General features: G+C 47.4%; 1 protein-coding gene across 2 annotated transcripts; it reads left to right on the top strand.

The window, feature by feature from the left end:
* Window positions 1–7,106: 7,106 nt before the first annotated feature.
* On the top strand, window positions 7,107–14,031 carry LOC142362556 (creatine kinase B-type-like). 2 transcript variants are annotated; one of them, XM_075431576.1, is made up of 7 exons: window positions 7,107–7,299; window positions 8,438–8,592; window positions 9,512–9,644; window positions 10,543–10,714; window positions 12,278–12,401; window positions 13,117–13,306; window positions 13,853–14,031. In XM_075431576.1, the coding sequence occupies exons 1-7, from the start codon at window positions 7,107–7,109 to the stop codon at window positions 14,029–14,031; spliced, it is 1,146 nt and encodes a 381-aa protein (XP_075287691.1). The 2 variants fall into 2 exon arrangements, with proteins under 2 accessions (XP_075287691.1, XP_075287692.1); XM_075431577.1 differs by lacking the exon at window positions 7,107–7,299 and adding an exon at window positions 7,775–7,952.
* The last annotated feature ends 9,462 nt before the right edge of the window (window positions 14,032–23,493 follow it).

Here is a 23,493-nt window from a genome sequence, read left to right on the forward strand (position 1 = left end):
TGTGACAGTCTTGTACTTGGCTGGTGGTTGTCACCTAGAAGAGAATAAATATGTCAAGAGAGTTTTGCAGGATCATGATGGAGCTGAAACTACAGACACAAAACCAAGTTATTTTATTTACCCCAATAAAGAACAAGAACACACTGTGCAAATGAGACGTTAGCAAGAGAACTCCGTGAAGTTCAGGGACCTCCCCCCCGCTGCTCTCTTGATCCAATTAAAATCAATTGAAAGATCCCACAGATTTCAATACAACCAGTATTCTTCCTATTTTATGGTACGTTTTAAAAAATATTTAGCAAATACATTATAATTTACTCAGCCTGCTCCACAATACCACCGAGAAACTTGCAAGGTAGTAGCAGTTTCAGCACTCTGTTCAATTCCATTTCAGAAGCTCTCCGAGTATGTTGTTAAGTAGTAGCTTTTATTTCCATCTGCTGGCTTACCCCTTGGTGATTTACAATATAAGACAACTGCTACTTGCCTGGGTATCACTCACTAGTTATTAGGACTGCTAACAAAAGTTTACTTGGAATTTTTCCAAATGAAGTTTTAGAGATAGGATAAAGGTAGTATCTGCAATAATTTATGCATAAATTTAACTTACTACAAGGAAAACAGAATATGTGGCCTTTAATTTGACAGTGGGGGTGCAAAGTAATTACCTGGGAAGTGATCTGTGCTGCAACTACACGTAAACAACTATTTGCAAGCTAACGCAAACAGTTGTATCACTTTAGCCCCATGGTCTCAGACCTGTAATTTAGAGAATTACAATCACATTTTGTTCTCTTTGAGAAGACAACCTAGAAATCAGAAGACAGCTTACAATGGAACCTGGCATTGCCTGTTAACTGTCTAAGCTTCAGGTTGATCAGTTTGTAGAAGGAATTGTTTAATGAAGTAGCAGTGATCCCAAAGTTAGAAATTAAAGCCTATGACAGAAGGCTTTGAAATTCAGATTTCTGGTACCTCTTCCATGAGACAATTCAAAGCAGTGTCACTTTTAGTTTCAGAATAATGATATGATTCCTGTGCTTTTGTATTTGACGTGTAACAGCTTGGTCCTACTTCATCGCTTTCATTAAAAACTTTTAGTTCTCAAATTCTAGTCTGTTTTTGTTGACCAAAACTTGTAGTTCAATTTGCTGTAAAGCAGCTAGATTTATAATTTTTCTGCTGCAGTCATTGAGACCAATAAACAGATGTGCTTGTGGCCACAACTTCCAAAGCTTATGACATGCTTATTGCGTCAGGTATTCAGATGCTGAAGCAGAATTGGCCTGTCTGGACATACGGTGAAATAGTAAAAAGGGCTTCCCACGAATTCAAAAATGTATACATACTGGACTTTGTGAGGTAGTACAAATACTGATGTTTTATAGCTTGCACATTCTGATTATATTCATCTTCTTAATCTTTCATAAATGGCACTCGTAGTTTTCATTCTAGGTATTATTACACAGAATCACAGAATGTTCAGGGTTGGAAGGGACCTCTGTGGGTCATCTGGTCCAACCCCCCTGCTGAAGCAGGGTCACCTACAGCAGGCTGCACAGGACCTTGTCCAGGCGGGTCTTGAATATCTCCAGAGAAGGAGACTCCAGAACCTACCTGGGCAGCCTGTTCCAGTGTTCCGTCACCCTCAGAGTGAAGAAGTTCTTCCTCATGTTCAGGTAGAAATTCCTATGCTTCAGTTTGTTTAGTTTTTATTAATGCAGTGTAGTTTTCAGCTCTTAGTTTGAAAGGAACTTGACTGTAATCTATTTCGTTCAGAGTATTTAGACTATAGTTACACCCCTGTACAAAAGCAACGTCCCTGCAGCATGTCTGCAGAGACAGAAGCACAGAAGCATAGAATAGCAGGGGTTGGAAGGGACCTCTGGGGATCATCTAGTCCAAACCCCCTACCAAAGCAGGGTCATGGAGAGAACTCTTCTCCCTTTGATTACACAAACTGGCTTCCAGTTTTTTTGCCTTCCTTTGAGCCGCTGCACTTACCACAGCTGACTGTCACAACAGTGCGTGCTGACGTCCCAAGCGACAGACCTGTCAGGCTCAGATCTCACCTGGAACGTTATACCCACACACTTGGGGTAAATTTGGGGTCTGGGAAGAGTTTCGATAGTCTCTTTCCTTCCTGTCACTCCCCTACGGCAAGGAGCACAGAGATCTACAGGCACTCATTTTCATGCATTTTCAACCGTTTTCCACTCCCTGCCAACGCAGGGCCTCGTGCCTGTTGTCGCCCCGTCTCTCTTGTTGCCCCATCTCCACTCGCTGGGCAGCGCGCTGATGGCGTGGTACTGGGTCACCTCTGCCTCACGGGGCTGGCTGGCGGCAGGGAAGGTGAGGCAGGGGCTGGCAGCTGGGGGTTCAGACTCCTCTACGGGCTTGCCATGACTCCAGCAACCTAAACCCAACGAGCCAGGCGACCCCTCGCAGCCTCACAAATCAAACCACCGAAACGATCCTGTTTTTCCCTTCAGACAAAAAACCAAGACACACCTCTCCCTCTCCCGAACGGCTTCCACCCAGAGCCGGCAGGCCCCCTGCGCCGTGCCTCATGGTGAACCTGGAGGGGTCCCCGTGGGCGGCGGGCTGCTGCGAGGGGCCGCGCGCGTTACCAGTGAGCCCAGTGGGAGCTGGTGTTTGTCACCCATCGTGTTTGGGGGCCCTGAGCAGGGGGGAAGACCCTTCCCCACGGGATGGCTCTGCCTTCGCCATCAGCCGGCCTGGCTTCCAGAAAGCTCTGCCTGCCCTCCCCCGGGGCAGCCCGCTCGGGGCAAAGGCAGCTCCAGGCCAACCGAGCTCTCTCTACGGGTTTCGTAAGGCTGCAGGAGAAACCACAGTGTGGGCTCAGAAGCAGCGGAATCGTTATCTAAACCCCAAATAGCACGGTACTGACTCCTACTTGCGTCTCGTGTTCAGGATTGAAGCGGTGTGGGGAGCCCCGCGTGCCCCGGCAGCCTGGGGGATGGAGTCAGGAGGCAAGGAGGAGCAGAGGAGGAGAGTATCGCCTCATCCGCTGCTCTCAACAAGCCCAGGCCACCGGGCACGGGAGGGGTACGGGCACAGCAGGGAGCAGGTGAATCACCCGGGACGTGCAGGTAACAGTCCCAGCTAAATCAGATAGCGCTCTGTACCGTGCTGCCTTCACCAGGGTCCTGTAGTGCACAATAGTGGAGAAAAAGTCATCCTTCCACCATCAAGAACATGATAATGGAAAGCCGTTTAGATCTAGATAGTTTGTGATTTTTTTAATTAATGTGATTCCATCAAGTATAAGGGAGTTTTTGCGCATTGCCTTCAGTGAGAACGTGTTTTTTTGTTATGCTCTTGACCTGTCCATATCATAATTGCAGTAGTCTGTGTTATTGAGTTATGAAACTCTCCTCCATCTAATCTAAACATAACATATGCAGTTTCAGAGTTTTCTTAAACTGCAAACTCCTACTCAACTGTTTTCCTCACTGGCAATCATGGCTCTACTGCGCCTTTATATCTGTACCTACCTTGTTTTTTTCTGTCATTTCTAGTGTCATTGGTTGCATTTGTCATTGTTTCTGTTCTTACGTCCTTTCTTTCCCATGATTAACTGCTGTTCAGATCACTGTGGGCTGGACTGTGTACAAGATCAAGACACTCAGCAACTCCTAGGATCCACAGGCACTCAGCTCACTGGAAACGATCAGTAATTTTCAACAGGCTGCCTAAACAGTGTGAAAAAATATGCCAAGGATAATAACTAGGCAAATATATTTTAAGTGATAAATGTAAATAGGATGAGAAGTTTCATTTGAGAAGTTAAGCAGATGCAGCTATAACCAATTTCTTTAATCTACGGAGACATGAGTGTTATGTTTAATTTTCAAGTGCTGTTTAGTTGTCGGTTAGGGATTGGAAACAGTTCAGTTGCTTGTAGCAAACAATTTTCTTTTGCTATTTCCTAATTTGGAATATTCTTCCTAGATTTTCAAGATGTTTATCCCCTAATTCTTCAGGTTCATCTTACGTTCACGTGAGTAATTTCAGAAGACCCATTCACTAGCTAACACCCATCTCCTCTTGCAGTTGTACACTGCACAACATTTATAATTAAGCCTCTTAGGAAGTTAGCTGCATGGCCCATGATTAACTTCCCTTAATTCTTCATTGGTAAAGCTCAGTGCAGAGATCTCTGGAGTCATCACCCCACCTTTCCACCCCGAGCTGCAGAACGGCAACATAGCGTGTCAGTCACTATGCACTAAGGTATCATCCCAGCACGGACAGTACCAGCACGTACGGGTGCCTTTGTCACCGTCTAACAGCCCATACAGGCTTATCCAAAGAAAGCATTCTCTCAGCAGATGAGCTAGATAAAACGGTTGATCAGAGACTGTTAACACTGCACAGCATCTCTAATTAAGTCACTAGGGAAGCTGGGATGGGGTGCTGTAACAAAGGTCGGGTCCAATTTACACACAGCTTTCAGCAAATCTTAAAGTGCCGTCTGAATAAAGCCCAGTGAGGTAATAGCCACTTCTGACTTCCTGCATGCTAGGAATTTGTCAAACAGTGGTGAGGAAAAGGGAGTAGCGGGTGCATTGTTTATTAAACACGTAAATGGGATATATTTTGGTGGTTTTCCACCTGTGACTCTCTTGCCATGTCTCCTGTTCAGACAAAACTTTTGTGAAGAAGAGGTGTCTGTTTGTGTCGGAAGTGCTGTAATGACTGGCACACTAAGAATACTGCCAGCTACTGGTATTCCCTGTTCTGCAAGACCAGGGGGGAAGGAGCGTATCCCGTGAACAGAAATGGATCCTTGGATTTTGGTTCTTGAGGTGACCTTGACTCCACAGAATCTCCAGAACTATTATAGTACAGAACAGTTGGTTGCTTCTGTGTTTGCGTGGCAACAGATTAAGGAGGAAGACAAAAGGAGCCTTCAGTACCTACCCTGACACACTTTTTTTTTGTGAAGAAAAACAGCACAAAAATATGGTGCAATGTAAGAAAATGCTCTTAGTTTTATTTCTATTGTTCTAAGTTAAAAATAAAACCTGAGTGTTTTACATTAAAAAAAATCTACAGTCAGAACTGTTTCCAACTGAGGTCATCCCGCAATGTTACATTTATTTTGAGGACTCGGTACGATTTTACACATTCTTTTCATGCTTGCTTAGCGATGACATCATTTGCAACTTACACTATTCTGAAGCATGAGCGTTGTGTGAAACTAGTGAAACGTCAGGGAAGACTTTGTGAGGTTAAAAGGCAGAGGAGAACTACAGAGAGGATTAGTTCTTTGATCCGGGAGATGAGAGAGCAGCTTTGCACAGATGCCGAGCCCGTGGCTTCTAGGGGAGATCTGCATGCTCAGCATCTCAGTCTATCAGACCTGGAATAACTCGGAAATCTGGATGGCAGCCAAACTCAACGCATTTTTATTTGAAGCAGTCTATGCTTTTGATTTTGTAATGGTTCCCTCTATATGTACATTATTTTTTTTTTTAAATCTGAAGCAGTTCTGTACAGCGCACAAGCTTCTCGTGGTCGGGGTGAGGGCACTGGTTGTGGTGCTGAAAGATCTGTGGTGGGGAAGGAGTTCCAGCTGACGCCTCCCGACATTCACAACTTGTGTCACACAAAGGAACCTGGCGACGCAGATCCGTGTTCACGTGGGCAAGTACAGTCTGTTTGGACAGCAGGATAAACCTGGGTTCTGTTGTGAGAAACGCACGTCAGAGAAAGAGAAACTGTTATGTGAAGGTGAAAGTCAGAGCAAGACAGTCGTTCACGTCACTAGTGTATTTATTTCTGCAAACACTGGGATTCCCAACTGCGTTTTAGCGTTGGGACAAACCCTGGTTCCTACGAAGAGACCGATGGAAGTCACTATTTTCAGGAATTCCCGGTGAGCTTTAGATGGGTCAAATCCCAGCCTTCCTGCCTCTGTCTTCAGCGGGAAAGCAACCACTCTCCGCTAAAACTTCAGGCTTTGTGTTTTTTGCGCATGAGAAGAGCAGGAGAGTCTGGCGCAGGACAAGAGCAGGAGACTGGCTGCGCTTTACACCACCACCCCGCTTCCTGTCCAGCTGAGGCGCAGCAGGAGCCCGCGGCACCGCCGCCTGCGGACAGCCCTTGGCTGATGGGACGTGGAGATGAAGTTCTGCACGCATGTCCGCGTTTGGCGAAGTGGCCGCTGCGGGGAGCAGCCCCGGCGCAACCCCGCCAGCCCCGCACCGCTCTGCCTCCCCGAGGCCAAGCAAAATGGCGGCAAGCCCGGGCCCGGCCAGTGGCGAGGCGCTCGCCCCGCCCCCCCGCGCCCCGCCCAATGGAATGAATGGGCTATAAATAGTGGCCAATGGGACGGTGGGTGGAGCCGTCTATAAAAGAGGCTCGGCGGTTGTGACGCAGCTCCAGTCCGGCTCGGGCGGCGGCGGGGCGCAGGGCGGGTGCGGAGGTCCTTGCTGTGGCTGCAGAGCCCTCGGTAAGTCCCGGGGCAGCCGAGCAGTCCTTCAGCTTTCAAATCACATTTAAGAAAAAAAAAAAATTATTCTTTTTCCCTTCGTTGTGTGGGGTGGAGCCGGTCCGGCTGAGGAGGGGGAGCAGGGCTGCGGGGGGGCAGCGCGGGGAAGGGTTGGGGGACGTGGCACGGAGCTCCGGCGGGGCAGGTGCTGGCCGGGCGTGCTCCCACTCTAACACCGGATTAACCCGGTACTTAGCAGGGTAGTGACATATGCTCGCCCCAGCCGGGTCCCCTGAGGGAGCCGCCCGTTGTATAACGCCTTGCTGGGTGCTTCCCAGCTCGGGGTGGCTCGCCGGGCACGGCCGCTCATCGGGCCGGGGCCGGAGGAGCGGGGAGCCCCTGCCCTGCCGCGTCCTCACAGATCCCGGGGCAGGGCTGGTGGAGGCGAAGAACTTTTTTCTTTCCTCCTTCCTGGCTTCTCTGGAAGGTGGTGCGGCAGCGAAGGTGTGAAAGGCAGGGGTGGAGTAACAGCCAAGGTGACCTTGCCTGGGCCCCGGCTTCCCACCCCAGGCGTTTCGGGGGCCTACCAAGCCCCCCGTGATAGGCTTCCCCTCTTTCTCCCCTAGTGACTGCGGTAGGGTCAGACATGCCCTTCTCAAACAGCCACAACCTTTTGAAGATGAAGTACTGTACCGAAGAAGAGTTCCCTGACCTGAGCGCTCACAACAACCACATGGCCAAGGTGCTGACCCTGGACCTGTACAAGAAATTGAGGGATAAACAGACTCCCAGTGGATTTACGCTGGACGATGTCATCCAGACTGGGGTTGACAACCCAGGTAACGGCTGGGGACCGTTAGATCTGCGTAAGGATCTGCTCTCCCTCCTTACTGGAAGTGCTTCTGGACAACAGCACCCAAAGCTCTTGAGCTGCTGAGAGGCAAATCTCATAAAGTGTTGCCAGATGGCTCTGAACCCATGGCTGTGTTAAGAGGCCTTGTTCTGTCGAGCCACCTTCCTTGCTGTGATCTGACACATCGGTTCCCAGACACTTCGATTATGGAACTGCTCTGCCAAATACTTTCAATCCGAACAAAAAAAGAAAAGCAAAACCCCAAATGCATTCTAATTATAACACAATCGGGGGAGGGAAAAACCCAATCCTGACGTTATGCGGGCTTACCTGGCTGTTGTGGTCTATACCTATTCCAAACTGATTATGTGATGTTCTCTAGCACTTCTATGAAAAAAGGGGGAGCAGATGTGTTTTCATGTTAACATTACAGTATTTATTTTTACTCTAGCAATATCAAAATGGCCCAACTAAATAATCAGAGACTGCCTCCTGATGAGGAGTACCCAGACCTGAGCACCCACAACAACCACATGGCCAAAGTTCTAACCCTGGATTTATACAAGAAACTGAGAGACAGAGCCACGCCCAGTGGATTCACCCTGGATGACGTCATTCAGACTGGGGTTGATAATCCTGGTAAAATGCATTGAGAATATTCTGTGTGAGCCAGCTGGAGTAACTGGTGCTTTAGAGTGTGGTGAATTCAAGCTAATCTTGTGGAGGTGGTATTTATGAGCAGACTACGGAAATGCAGCTCTGTCTGTAACAGAAGGAACAAAAAGCCAAGCATGCTTGCCTACAGCAAAGCATGACGGTTCAGACATAAAGTTGTATCTGGTGGTCTAAACTAGCTAGTGAAACTGGATGTGCTGTGCAAATTTGTCCTAAACCAATCTTGACAAATGAGCGTGATTTAATGGCAATAGCTGTGGCTTTCCATAGCACTGCATCTGCCTAACTGGATGCAGTGTAAAATGTAGGGCTTCTCCAAGTGTTTGTATGTAAGAATATGTTTCGAAGTGACTAGACCTACCACTAAAGAACTTGCCTGGTTAGTGCTGTGCTGGAATACAGCCAAACATCACCCAAACTTAGCTCTTCTGACTTTATTACCACTCCAGGCCATCCCTTCATAATGACAGTAGGATGCGTAGCTGGTGATGAAGAGTCCTATGACGTGTTTAAGGAACTCTTTGGTCCAGTTATCGAAGACAGGCATGGTGGTTACAAACCAACTGATGAGCACAAGACTGACCTGAATGCTGATAACCTGCAGGTATGAACTTTTGATCAATTACTGATGCTTACTTGTCTGAGGGCTGGGTAAAGTTGTTGGCAGCTGCCTAAACTTGACTGCTCAGTCTCTGTCCCCTCACTTTCACCCAGGACAGACCCATAGGCTGTGTGTCCAGTCCAATCAGACTTAAGATCTTGCTGCTGTAGGATGTCAGTGGCTGGGTAGAACCGGGCAGCTGGCATGCAGCAGCAGCTTGCTTCATGTGCTGCTGCAATGTAGGGCGTGCCAAACATGTTCAACATGTATTTCCATAAACTGTGGGCTAAGTCAAGCTAAACAGCACTGGCCTAGGGCTCACAGACTGTCATCAAACTGAACACTTTCTACGATCTTATCTTGGATCTTAAATGTCACCTGGTGGTCTTGTGCTATAGAACAGACTTTGTTATGGCTAGGAGTAAGGATTTCTGCCCACTTCATGGATTTCAAATGTTACTGTAGACTTGAGGAATTCCTAATGCCACGTTGATTGGCAAGCCATAGGTCATCTTGAAAAGAGACTTTGGATGACAGTAGTGAATAGTTCTCATTTGCAAGAGTAAACGCCTACCTAAGCAACAAGGGTTTGCCTCATGTTGACACCTCTAGATTGCAGATCTGAAGGGGTAACGGAAGCCCAGACCTTAGTTTGAAATGGGGATAAAACTGATAGTCTGGTTGTATCTCCGTCTTCTGGCACTACTTAGTAGCTGTAGCCTTAGCCTCAAAACAAGGGTTGTGTTACACATATGCTTGAACTAATGCTGAAGAAAATGGTCCTGAAATAAGACACTGGCTTACAGGTCAATTAGTCAATATCTCAAGTTTGAGATGTATGCTTCAATGCATGGAAGCTACATGGATTTATGGTAGGTATCTTGGCAACACAGTTGTACTCACTGGTTTCCTAACCTTGTAGGGAGGCGATGACCTGGATCCCAATTACGTGCTAAGTTCCCGTGTCAGAACCGGTAGAAGCATCCGTGGATTCTGCCTTCCCCCGCACTGTAGTCGAGGAGAGAGGCGGGCTATCGAAAAGCTCTCTGTTGAAGGTAAAGCGCGTCAGGGAAACTACTTAGATCCTTTGCGCAAGAGGCGTTCTTTGCATTTTGAAAATGGAGGCAGTTGGCAAAAGCTGCCTGCCTCAGTACTTAGTCTGAACACAGAGCCTGTCCTGGAAAAGGCTGGTTACATTACAGCTGCCTCAGCATTGCAGTTTGTAGCTGAGAGCAAGAGCACATGTCAGAGGGAAGCTGGACTGCATGAAGTTGACCTTTGCCAATCTTGACAGCTTCTTTCTATGTGTGTGGGGAAAGATCTTGGTTCATCATGACTCAAACTTGAAATACAACAGGTACGTAGCAACTTCAGGGCTTGAGTCACGGTTGCAGTATTTTGTGGCTGCTTTTTAATTGACTTTCATTAATGTTCAGCTTGCTTAGAGGTGTAGTCTTGCTCCAAATGTGGACTAGAGTAAGCCCTAGTTTTCAGTGGAACTCCTCAGCTGCAAGTTTTTTTTCTATTGCCTCCCAACTCTATTGAGAGGAAAGGATATGCTCAAGGTGCAGCTCTGGAAACTGAGAGTGTAGTTGTTCCAAAACCTCTCAAGGGCAGGGTAACAGTCCTTGACTAGAATAATAGTGTTTGTGTATTGATGACCTTGATTCTCCTTGGAAGAAAGCACTGCACTTCTACAGTTAAGCAGCAGTAATGATTCTATACTGCATGTGAGGAACAAAGGCTACTTGTATCAGCCTGGAAGGTGCAGACACATCATCCGATGCTGCCGAAGTTCCGTAATGCTGTGAGGGCATTGCCATTGCAGATTAAAGCGAGGGAGGAACCAAACCCAGCAGATCAGACCTTGCCATACTTTGTGTGTGTGGTCTCTGACGTGCTGGTAGTGTCTGGCATCTCTGGTCCCATCCTAAAAGTGACTGTCTCTTTCAGCTTTGGGTAGCCTGGAAGGTGATCTCAAGGGGAAGTACTATGCTCTGAGGAACATGACTGATGCAGAGCAGCAACAGTTGATTGATGATCACTTCTTGTTTGACAAGCCAGTTTCTCCTCTGCTGTTGGCATCTGGGATGGCACGAGATTGGCCTGATGCCAGGGGTATCTGGTGAGTATGCCTGGAAGGGAGGAGTTGTACAAAGTCCCTGCAAAAAAAAATCTTGCAGATTTGCTTGTGGCTCGTACTGTTGGGCAAAGTGGTAGCTTCTGAACTTCTATTACGGAATCTAATGAGAAATGTGTGTTATCCTCTGGGGAAGCTACATGTAAACCAGCAGAATTTGGACAAGTGTTACCATGAACCACATTGGGCTGGTAGAAACAAACCAGTTCGACTAGCCTGTGACCAGAGCCTACCCATCCAGCACAGATTAGTGAAGCACCAGGCAATAACTGAAGCAGGTTGTGAAAGTAGATCACTTGTAAAGGAGCAGATGTGCCACTACCTTCAGCTCTTGTCCTGGGAGCTTAGAGTAATGTGTGGTTACAAACCGTAGCGTTGGCTTAGCTCAGACTTGGTACTGGATGCATAGTTGCTTCCTTGCAGTCTCATTGCTTCTGCGTGCAGAGGCTCACTGATGCTGGACTAGTATGGCTTTACTTGGACTAGTGATAAGATTCCCCCTTCCCCCCAGCCCCCAGACACTCGGTGACATGAGTTGACTGATGAAGAGATGTGGAATGGAAGGATTCTGCTTGTCGGATGTAGGTCACCTACATAAAACTCTGCATCTCGGGAGCTTCTGCAGCATAATTAACTTGCTCCCTTCTAAGCCAAGGGCTAGGTTTTTTCAACTGGAATACTCCGACTTTATTACTGTAGCTGCTTCAGTACAACGCAGAGGAAGCACGCTTTGTTTCTGTAGGTCACCTTTAAGATTGCATCATCTACCTGGAGATTGCCAGCACTAGATAGCGCTGTCATCTGATCGTAACTAATCTACAAACTTGAAGTGTAAAGTCTCAGTGTTGTCTGCATAAATAGCTTTCCTCAGGTATTAGTTAATTTTTGATCCTAATCAAGCTGAGAAATTATCAGCATGATAAATATTGATAGTACTTGCTTCCAGCTGCAAGCTAGGACAAGAGGGGCTCATTGGTGTTCGGAGGCTTTGACGGTGTCTTGGAAGAGCCCTGATCTAAAATTAATAGTGAAAACTCAGCTTAGTTCTCTGGTAAGGTACGAAGTGCGGTTGAACAGAATCTGACAAAATTCCTGATAAAAGGCTTTGTTATACATTGTCAGCGTGGTGTCATTATGAAGATCACTGTACAGGGCTGCCTCTAAGTCTGTACTGATCACCCTTCTGAAAATTCTGCTGAACAGGTGAAATCTCCTAAATTTGTAAAGTTAGGTGACAAGTGAGCTAGGGGGATGGATGGATTTTAGGGTTTGTTAGTGTAAGACTGGCTAATTTCATGTTATTACTCATTCTTGCCTGTTTAGATACAGGCCAATTCAAACTACCTCTTGAAAAGAGCAGGGTGAAAACTACTAGCTTAACTCCATTGAGTCCTGTGTGGACAAAAGAAGTAAGATTAATTTATTTGAAGAGGTAACTAAGTGAGCATCTCGAAATAAAAGCTACAATGATGAGTAATTTGGTGATGTAATAACTACACTGAAAATGTCAAGTGGGACAGACAAAAAGTTGTTTGCTTTGTCTTCTAGGCACAATCATAACAAGACCTTCCTTGTTTGGATCAATGAGGAGGATCACCTTAGAGTTATTTCCATGCAGAAAGGTGGCAACATGAAGGAAGTATTTACCCGCTTCTGTACTGGGCTAACACAGGTAAGTCAATATTGCCCGAGCTGTAGGTTCAAATAGTACTTGTTTCTCTGGTTAGAGCTGAGAATGCAAACTCTTCCAAGCCCTTTCCCGCGTCCTGCATGGTGGTGCTTCATAGCTGGGGTCTCTGGGAACACCATGATGAGATCCAGAGCTGTGAGGGCTCTGGAACACCTATACTGGCAAAGCATTGCAGCTATGAAATCTAGAATAACTCCTCTAATGTGGCACTCTTGCCCAAGTGTCTAAACTGTACTTCAAGAATTTCTACATGGTTCTATATATGGAGTGTTTAGAGACCCTGGGTGGGAGGAGAAATTCCTTGAACTGGACAGGCAAAGCTGAACTGAAGTTTCTAGGCTGAAAGCTCTTCTATGCTTTTGGTCTTGATATGAATTTGAGCCTTACCAGCCGCTTCCCTAATCCAAACAGATGTGCCAGCTTGACATGTACTAAATCAAGCTTCCCAAAAGATAGTGACTTCAGATTTTGTAGTGTAGCTTCAACTTAGCCTGTCTCACTGCTAGGAGCAAGATAAAGCAACTTACTGGTGGCCCTCTTTTTTCCAAATGGAAGGGGCTTATGTGACTGCCTTAAATAGCTGTTCAAACTGTTGTGGCTGTTGCTATGTAACTGAAGCTGTAAATGAACACTAATGGATGACCTGCATCCTTCAGGCAGAGAACAATCTCTAAACATACATTCTCTCTATTTATAGATAGAAACTCTCTTCAAGTCCAAAAACTACGAGTTCATGTGGAATCCGCACTTGGGCTACATTCTGACCTGCCCATCCAACCTGGGAACAGGGCTCCGTGCTGGTGTGCACATCAAGCTACCAAACCTTGGGAAACATGAGAAGTTTGGAAAAGTCCTGAAGAGGCTTCGGCTGCAGAAACGGGGCACAGGTGAGAGGTGATAGTGATGTCCTACTCAGGCTGCCCTAAGAAACCAGCAAAAACCTGGAAGAGTCTGTCAGACTGTCCAAAAGGCACCCTGGTAAAAGCACATGGAGATAGCCAAGCCTCAAAATAGTATCTTGAAGCTGGGGTGCTAGTGCTCTGCTTGTACCTTACTGTATCTGGCTGTCTGGGTGTGTCCTGTGTGGTATTCTGAGCACCAGATAAGGGGGACTTGGTGGCAGCTGTTCCTGTTGTAAGCAGGGGTGGGAACCCTGATGTAACTTCTGGCTAGGAAATAGCTACAGTGGTTACTTCTGACCACATGTTAGCTTGCTCATGGGTTAAAAGAGCAAAGAGCTGGCCTAATGGCATGTTCTGTGGCTCATGCTGGCAGTCCCATGCAGCTTTATCTCCTTGTGTGTAGGAGGGGGCAGCAGTGGCAGCTTGTAGACAATTGCCCTGCTGTGTTCCCACCTCAAGCTAGTGAGGGAGGAAAGGTAGACTCACCTGCTCCAGCAGTGGTTGGTGTACTGACTAAGTCTCTTGCTCCAGGTGGTGTGGACACAGCTGCTGTCGGAGGAGTGTTTGATGTCTCCAATGCTGATCGCCTTGGCTTCTCTGAGGTGGAGCTGGTGCAGATGGTGGTGGATGGTGTGAAGCTGCTCATCGAAATGGAGAAACGCCTTGAAAAAGGCCAGTCCATTGATGACATCATACCAGCTCAGAAATAAAGCACTTTGTTCTCACGCTTCCTAACGTATTGGATGAATAATAAAATATCACTCTAATTCAAACCGGTTGTTTGCAGTTCAAACGCTGCCACGTGTTCAAGGCGCAGTGAAAGCAGAGGGAAAACCCAAGGCAGGTTCAGTGCTGGCACCAGCCCTGCCCGCAGGACCTGACGGAGGTGGCGGACTGGCTGTGGCACCGAGGGGGTTTCTCCTCCTTCGCTGGCCTGGGACAAAGCTGGAAGCGACCATGGCTCCGAGAGGCAGACGAGACAGTTTTATGGCACTGGGTGGTGAAGTCATCTTGGGCGGGAAAACTGGTGTTTCAGTAAGCGTGGGCCAGGCTGCGTCTGCCCGCAGAAACTGGCCAGTCTCCCTCCACAGCTGTGGTGAAATCCCCTGAATCATCGCTAATCACCGCTCGGGCTGACGATGTTCCCAGGCTGCTGGGCAGAGCGTGCCTGCAATTACCAGGGAGCCGGCAGAGCTGTCCTGCGCTGGCCATGCCGATCCGGAGGGACGCACTGGGACCGAGTGACTGACCGTGTCCAGATGGGCGTGAGAGGAGAGGTCTCCAGTGGGGAGGGCCACCAGGAGAGCCATGGGACCGCGCTGCTCCATGAGTGGGCTGTCTTCAGCAAAGGCCATCCGGATACCTCCGTATCGAATCGCTGCTGTAACAGCCTCCGAGTTGGGACTTGTCCGGGGAGAGATGGCTCCAGAGCTACTTGTGGGATCATGCATGAGAAGAGGATTGCAAAGACTGGGAATGCTCATGGTCCCAGAACGTCAGCTCCTGGCCGTGGGAGAGTGATGGCTGGCTTTTTTTTTTATAAGCCATTGTTTTAAGGCAAAACATTGTTGAGCGTTTTGAGGATGCTCTTTCAGATGCTCTTTCCCCCGGAGCTGCAACAAGTGCCTTCCTTCCCTCTGCCTCTGGGATGTCCCCCCTGCCCACCTGCCAGGCCAAGGAGACATGCTGCTGCCAGCACTGCTTCCTCTCCTCTGTCTGGTGGGTGGCATGGGGTGCTTCTCTGCTCCCATGGAGGGGTAGCAGGTGGGGCCCCAGCAGTGCCCCAAAGTGTGCACCTACCTAGAGGATGGAAAGGGCCATGAGGAATCAACAGCTCAGCTATTTCCCACTGCTGAAAACCTTGGGAGAGGCTTGAGGACTTCTTACAGCTCTCCTGGAGGCCAGAGGAGAGCAGAGGTGGGAATGCAATGCCAAGTGCCCACCGGGTGCTCTGGACACATCTCCATTCTGCCCATGGCTCTCCAGAGGGTGATCCCCAGCCTATGCCAGCTCTCACATCGTCTCAGAAAGTCCATCCTTCCCCCACCAAACTCTTGTGAAGCCCCCATCCCAGCAGCAGGAGCTAAGTGCTGGGGAAGGGTGGACCTCCCCACCGCAGGGATGTCTCAAAGGTCTGGGTCCTGGCCGGCGTCCCTGGCTACCGGTGACCGTACAGCCCGTTTCTCACTGCAAGGCACCTCCCGGCCGCATTAACGTGGAAGGGAGCCAGGCGGAGCGGCAGCGGGGGTTGCATCAGCTGGCTCTCTGCAGGGCTGTGTGAGATGCACACTAATGCAGCAGCTGCTGCGTGCCGCCCCTCGCATCTGAGCATCAGCCACCCTTGTGCAGTCGCTAAACTGCCCATTGGTCATCTCACCGAGGCACTCGCTTGGACTCACTCATTCTGCGGGGTGATCATCTGGGCCAAAGGCTGAGCTAACCTCACAGCCAGCAAGCAGGGGACGTGGCCAACCCAGAGCCACAAGGTACGTGTTCTCTGTTACTTGGTGGTTTGGTATTTTTGGGGGCTTTTTTTTTCCACGGTGGTTTTTCTTTGCAATGAAGCCTGTGGTTTGCAAAGAGACTTGTCAGCAGGATGGAGGCCTTGAGGCTTAACATGGGGGGAGCTGCCTGTCTCGGACTGCAGGCAACAGCCCATGTCACTGGGGAGCCGGAACAAGGAAATGAGGACAACTTTGGCAGGGGACAGAGAAGGTCCCTCTCCGCCAGACCTGCCGCTTGCTGCTATGGGGCAGCACCCCTGGCATGGGGGGCTGGTGTCTGAGTGTGTCAGAGGGGAAGGGTCTGGGCGGCAGCACGGGGCTCTGCCTTGGTTCACGTGCCTCACTTCCTGGCAGTAACCTAAATTTTGGGCAAAACCAGGCCCCAGCCCCAGTGGGAAATCACCAGTCTGGCCCCAGCAGCCGCCCTGAGAGCATCCAGCCTCTTATCCTGCCGGCTGTCACTTGTGTCCTCACACAGGCAACAGGACTGCGTGTCTCAGGATGCAGCCCGGGGCTGATACCCACTGTTGAAAAGGTCCCTCCCCTCCCCATCCCTCCCCTCTCCCTCCCCTCCCCTCTGGGACAGGGATGTCTCCAGCGGCTGAGCACCCCTCCCCACGGCCCCCTCCTGCTTCCCTTGAAATGCCTTCGAACTGATTCAGGTGGTCCTGGTGCTTGGGCATGACACTCCTGAACGCGTAGCTGGGAAGACCCTTGCATGTCATATAAAACACATTTCTGAAAGCAAACATAATCTGTACTTGGTTTCTCCTCACAAAGAGTAAAGGATCAGCCCTCGAGCAGTATTGATGAGGAATGACACCAAGCAGTGGGTCAGCTGGAGCCCCTGAAGAGGCACAAGACAGCAGATGGCCAATGTATCTTTTCCAAACACTTTTATTTAATCAGTGCCAAAGCCAGCAATGACACGTCTTTGCAGACAGCCTAGGTGCCCTTTCAGCCTTTACTTTCCTGGGCTACCTGTACAGTCCTTCTCTTTTGAGATCATTTCCATTTCGCTTGCCATTGACGTAGCCACATTCAGATTTTTCATACAACTTAGTTCAAGAGTGAAGCCTCCACCAAGAACAACAACTCCTCCGGAGAGCCATCGTCTTGTGTAGGGTCTGTTTAAATGCCCAGCTGAGGTGCCTTTCAGCTCAGTTTACTCACTTTCAGTTAAAGCCCGCCCTCAGCAGGGGCCACTGAAAACGCAGATTAGATTACCTAGAAGGGATTTGGAATAAACACATCAAAAAGATATAGGGAAACAGAGAAGTACATTTATAAACCCAAGAGCTATTCGAGGCTGAATGGGCATGGGAACAGTTATTAAAAAGACTCATAAAGGCAAAACAAAGTTTAAGATGCTGAGAGATATCTTCCAGTGGGTACCAGCAAGGGGGGAACCACTTTGTTGTTTGCTGGCACTCTTAGTCCCATGAGACTTTCAAACACAAACATCCATCATTAAACCTTTATTAATCCTCCCTTCTGATTTTCATGTGGGTCATTTCGGATTGCTTAATACAGAGCTTAGGGGAAAACTTAATAAACCAACTACTAAACTTTGAACTTGGCACATAATTCTCCGTTTGCTGTTTCTCAACATGTTCTTTCTTGTCCTTCCACCCCACTGACAAAACCCTGGAGTGCCGGCAGAGGTAATTGTGGACGGCAGCAGCAAGCCAGCTGGCAGCCAGGCTGCCCTCACGCCGCCATCCGGGACACGGTGTCCGTGGCCGAGTGGCTGTGGTTTCCAAACGAGCTGTTGCGGGAGATATTTTGAGACCTGGAACTGAACCTCTCCGAAAAGGTAACCTGTGGTGAGGGACTATTATCAAGCCACACTAAGACTGTGGGATCTTTGGAAAATACGACAAGAAAATTAAATACATATATATTTATTTGAAGCGACAGCACTCACACTCTGCATGAAGCATGCAGCTAAAGCATATTTTAAAAGCACCTGAAAGCTTGGCAGTATTTTCTTTCCTTTCCAAGGTACAAACCCCCCTGCTACCCTCCTGAAGTGGGGGGAAAGCGATGCTAAGCAGGAGAGGGAAACCTCCAGGGGTGGGCTTTGGGGACATCAACAACAGTGAAACCCCAAACACTGGCTTGGAAAAGCAAACAAGATCCCTCCTTCAGCTTACGCCAGGCTTAGTGCTAACAGTGCTTTGCGCGTGCACGATGCTGCATTAGCCAGCACCGCACAGGCTTTTAACCGGCCTGTGGAGAATGTCATCAGCCCCATTTCACAGCGGGGAGGAAGCAGCTCTGCTGAAGCTGGGGACAGGGTGGTTGAGATGGCTCTTGGACAGGATCTTCTGCCTTTCCCGCTCATCTTCTTCAGAGGTGAGGGTTAATCTGGTCACTTCTCTTCTTCTCCAGATGGAATACAGAAAAAAAAATCTGATTTGAGGTGCAGAATCCTCCCTTAGCCGAGTGTCTCTCTCACGCATAAACTCACTCATAGCCCTGGGAGAGGATTTCCAGCACATATTTTTGTACCAACTAGCTGGACTTTATTTATGCCCTTTTTAGTCTGTTCCTTCCTCAAGATTAAAAATAAAAAAGGCAACAAGAAAAGTAAAAATGAAGTACAAAGGTCTCAAGAGAGCTCAACCTTTCCTCTCCCTGCTGCCTCTCCTGCAGAAATAGAAAATTCCTGCAGAATTTCTCTTGGGAATGGGAAAGACTGTATAAAGCATGTTATCGGAGGTGAAGAATCTCCTGGTCCACTCGCAGCCGGAGACCCTGGTCCCCTCCACAGGCCACCTCCCACCAGCGTGGGGAGGGCACCAAAGGGGACATCACCCTCCAGCCCAGCTCAGGACAGACCCTCGCTCCAAGCCAAACGCTGGCAGCAATAAAGCCCTGCAGCAGATGTGGAAGACCCCTGGTCTGCAGGCCCCCAGCCCCTTGTTTCAGATGCTGGGCCTTGTCCTCCAAGTTTTGGCCATTTTGCGGTGTGGGACCCCTCCTGCCCCACACCCTGGGGTGCTGGTGGTGGTGGGATGGGGGCTGATGCCCCAGGAAGGCTCAGAGGGCTTGGGGGGCAGCAGGAGTGGTTGCAGAGAGCAGGGACCAGAGCAAAGGTCCACCCCAAGCATCCCCAGTAAGGAAGGGGGGTAAAAGCAGGGAAAAGCCGGGGAGAAATCTCCTCGCAGGGTGAAAGTGGGGTCAGAAAGCCGAGGCCGGAGCGGTGCTGCCCTGGCAGGCTGTGTTCCCTCGTTCTCATGGAAACAGGAGTAATGCCCTCCAGCTTGGCCGTTTGCTCAGCTTATTTCTAAACACGGCTCCTGCTTACGCTATTTCCTAATTTGGAATATTCTTCCTAGATTTTCAAGATGTTTATCCCCTAATTCTTCAGGTTCATCTTACGTTCACCTGAGTAATTTCAGAAGACCCATTCACTAGCTAACACCCATCTCCTCTTGCAGTTGTACACTGCACAACATTTATAATTAAGCCTCTTAGGAAGTTAGCTGCATGGCCCATGATTAACTTCCCTTAATTCTTCATTGTTAAAGCTCAGTGCAGAGATCTCTGGAGTCATCACCCCACCTTTCTGCGAGCGACGGAGGAAAACAGGCAGACGACTCAATACGAGTGATAAGATACTGAATCCGTTTATTGTCCAGATAGCTCTCCTTTTATCCTGTTAGTTTTAATTATGCCTACTAGTCAAGCAGTAATTGGCCATAGCTCTAAAGGTTACATTCACATAGTCCTCCTACTTGCGGTTATTTTGCGGTTACAGCTGCAGCTGGCTTTCTCTTCTGAAATCCTGTTTACGCGCTGCTAGGGATATCCAGACCCATCAAGGACACAGTGTCCTTGACGGGCATCCGCGGCCTAGTCATGCTAAGCTCTCTAGGCTCTGCTCGTACAACTGTTCCGTGGAGTCGTGGCCTCTCTCCTTTAGCCAATTCCCAACAATTCCCCCTTTTTCTTTTTGTACGAGCACAGCCTGTTGAGCTGCTTGCATAAGCAGTTTCTTAATACATGAAAATATACATGAAAGACATAGCAACACTACCATTACTATTAATAGTAACATAATTAAGCTTTGTAATAGGCTGCCAATCCACCCCCCAAGGTTAAGCATATTTGTTAGACCTTCCAACCTAAACAGTCCAGTATCCTGTTTTATCTTCTTTAAGGGGTCCATTAATTGCTGGATTTGCCTGTGAACGGCACTAGAGTTATCCTGTAGGTCCATACAGCACATACCCTCAAAATCTTCACACCCATGACCATGCGCTAAAAGCAAAAAATCAATAGCCATGCGGTTCTGCAATACAGCATGTTGAGCATTAAATAATGAGTCAGCTAACTCCCCCAAAATCAAGCTGGTTTGATTGACATCTTTCTTAGCCCAGCATGCAGGTTTATTAATCTTGGTATTAGCTTTTGCCGCAGCTGCTCCTGGGGCAAATATAGAAGCAAAGATTATTTCCCAGCTATTCCATAAATTAACATCACCACATCTATTCCCTGCTGCATCAAATGCTTATGAAGTCTTGATAAATCAGAGTCCAAACACAACAGTCCAAAGTCAAAAACCAGAAATAGTCAATACCTGCAGAACGTACCAAATCAGAGACACAAAACAGTTACTTAGTCCAGACAAATCCGTTAGATCACAGAAACCAAATAAATCCATCAGATCACAGAAATACAAGCAATGTAACATAAAATCACACGATCATGGTCGCGACCACACACACACACACAGGCACACTAAGTTTTCAGCATAAATCCAAATACTGCAAAGACAGAACTTAAAATAATATTCAACATTTACCAGACAAATTCCCAAGCTTCAGTTTCAGGAAGAGCACTCTCTTTTCAATTTTGGATTAGAAAGGACGTTTTCCTTTCTCGTCAGGGATATAGCTCAATGCTGTGAAGCTTTTACTATGACTAACAAATAGGCAACAAGAAACAATACTGGAAGAATGCCTTTGCCTTATTAATGATTGATGCTCAGACCTTTTTGGTCCAGTGATCAGAGGTTCTCCCCGAGAATCCCTCGGTGCCGGCTGGAGGTCCTGCAATCCCTCAGACCATTGAAGTTCAAGAGCAGCGTCCTACCTGGGTACCCAAAATCTATTACTAGAAAGCAGCAAAATAATTAACTTCCCAAAACTTAATGTTGGAGTTCTAGAAAGCAGGCATTCCCCACTGCAGTACTGAACGCACAGGGAATAGTTCTTCTCAAATGTGTGCACCGAAAATACACTCCTATTAGATATTTATGCCATGTTAACATACATAATCATTACATTTCTGCAAAGTACTTATCATTCTCCATTTCTCCCCCCCACACTTTTTTTTTTTTTTTAATTTATATATTAATGTCTTTTGTACATGCATATTGGCACCTCTGGGCAGTTGTCAGGAGCCCTCAGGTGAAGGTTCATACTTTTCCTCACGGTGTCTGCTAGTTGACCTTTGCTCTTGTGCAGAAGCAGTTCTAAAATCACGTATACCGTGTCCTCCAAGATTGCTTCGTTATACAAAAGCTGTTGTGGGAGATAATTGCCGAATATGCAAGGAATGTATTAATTGGTGTGGGTGGTGCACCCACTGCAGTCATCAGAGTACTTGCGTTTGCTGCAATTTTTTCAGTGTTCCCTGTATAATAGGATCATCCAGAGTGGATCTCTTCTGCTTCCATGTCAGAGGTTGCTCCCTGAGAGTGAGCGTGGTCACCTCTGGCATCGGATTCTGTGTTACATTCTTTCAGCTCATGATATAGCTTCACATATTTTGCAGGTAACCATCGAGGGTCTGTTGAAAGAAGAACACACGCATACCCTCTTCCCCATGTCATTAGTTCTACAGGACTTGTCCATTGTGATTCCCCAAATTCTTTATACCATTCTTTTGGTCGAACCACAAATGGAGGGACCATCCCGAATTGACGGTCAGCTGCTATTGTAAATAATTGATCATCAGAACGATTTTAAAAATTAAGTACATTAACTATTCCTGTGGGGTAACACTGCCTATAGGATTCCCCCTTTTTTGTTTATTTAGCATAGCTTTGAGGGTCCCGTGGACACTTTCGACAATGGCTTGTGCAGTAGAAGAATGTTGTATACCTGTAACATGTTGTATACTCCAGTCCTGTAGGAAAACAGAAATTGTCCGTGAAACGTTCCTTTTCTCCCGTATGTGCCGTGGCTACCAGAAATCCTGAGAAAGTATCCACATTAACATGTACACAATGCAGTCGACCAAATGTTGATATATGTGTAACATCACTTTGCCACAACTCATCAGCTCGTAAACCACAAGGGTTCCCTCCTGCACACGATGGCACGGGTGTAATACATTGACAATCAGGGCATGCACGAACAATTTCTGTGGCTTGCCCCTGGGGCAAAGCAAATTGTTTATGCAAGGAAGAAGCATTTCGATGAAAGAAGTCACGAGATAATCGGGCTTGCTTGAAACGGTGTGGCAGTACTGCTGCCATTGTCAATTGATCTGCTACAACTTTTTCTTTAGTTATTGGTTTTAGTAGAGTAGTATGTAACTATATATGCATTATAAAATATACACGTACACGATTTTCTAATTTCAATAGCAATTGCATCTGCAATGCGTTGAACAATATTCACAACATATGCAGAATCTGTGACAACACTGAGTGGTTCAGTCGAAAACAATCCAAAGATGTGCAAGGCCGCTGATAGCTTAAAAATTTGTGTGGATCCTTCAACGACTGAAATAGATGATTGTTAATCTGATGAATTTGTTTGTTTCCAAAACACTGTTCATGCTCCTTTAATAGGAACAGAAACACATTGTTTTTTTTGCTGCAATGAAATTTGAGAGAGGGAATGTAACATCTTATGTTGTGGAAGGGTATAACGTATGTTATTTAAATAATCAGCTAGAGCGGCTTGCAGTGATAAGGATTCACTGTTTAAAGCCACAAACTCATCTTTACCCAGCAGCAGGCAAATAGTATCAACTTGCTGACAGTGATTCCAACCTTGTGCTATTAAGGACACTACGATGTGTACCTTTGAAGTCAATGTTTTCATGGGCGTATGAGACAAAAAGATTCATTCCAGAGTCTTCAACTTCTGCGTGTTAACACACCACTGATCGAAAAGAGGGTAAGGCTGTAAAACAAAACCTTCATAAATGATATACAAATTTGTTGGCAATTTGACATTAATTCTGAAGGTAAAGTCAATTGCAATTCTATCTGAAATCTTTTGTAAAACAGTTTTTGCTTTTGTCATTGATCTTCAGGAAAATAATAAATCTGAGTCCTTTTTGACAAATAGAGGGGACAACTCTTCAGTCGTAATGTCAATATTTTCACCTTTCAACAGAGTGAATAACATAATCTAGATAGACCATCTGAACCTTGGAAAGATAATAAAGTCCAGCTGTTTGTTCACAAGGAATTCTACTGCAGTAATTGAATTGTATACATTTTTTTGTAACCAAGTCCTTGAATGTCAGAAAGATGGTTCTTGCCACGCCGCTTCTGGGCTGGCCGGAATGGGCCGGCGCGCTGGGATTGAGGGAAAGGGGGGGGTGGGAAAAAGGGGGGGGGGTGGGGGGGAACTGTGCCGCCGGTTGCCCGGGGGAAGCCATGTGCCCCACCAGGTGTAAGGTTTGCTGACCCGTTCG

This window comes from Opisthocomus hoazin, chromosome 10 (assembly GCF_030867145.1).
Source record: "Opisthocomus hoazin isolate bOpiHoa1 chromosome 10, bOpiHoa1.hap1, whole genome shotgun sequence".
Taxonomy (NCBI): domain Eukaryota; kingdom Metazoa; phylum Chordata; class Aves; order Opisthocomiformes; family Opisthocomidae; genus Opisthocomus; species Opisthocomus hoazin.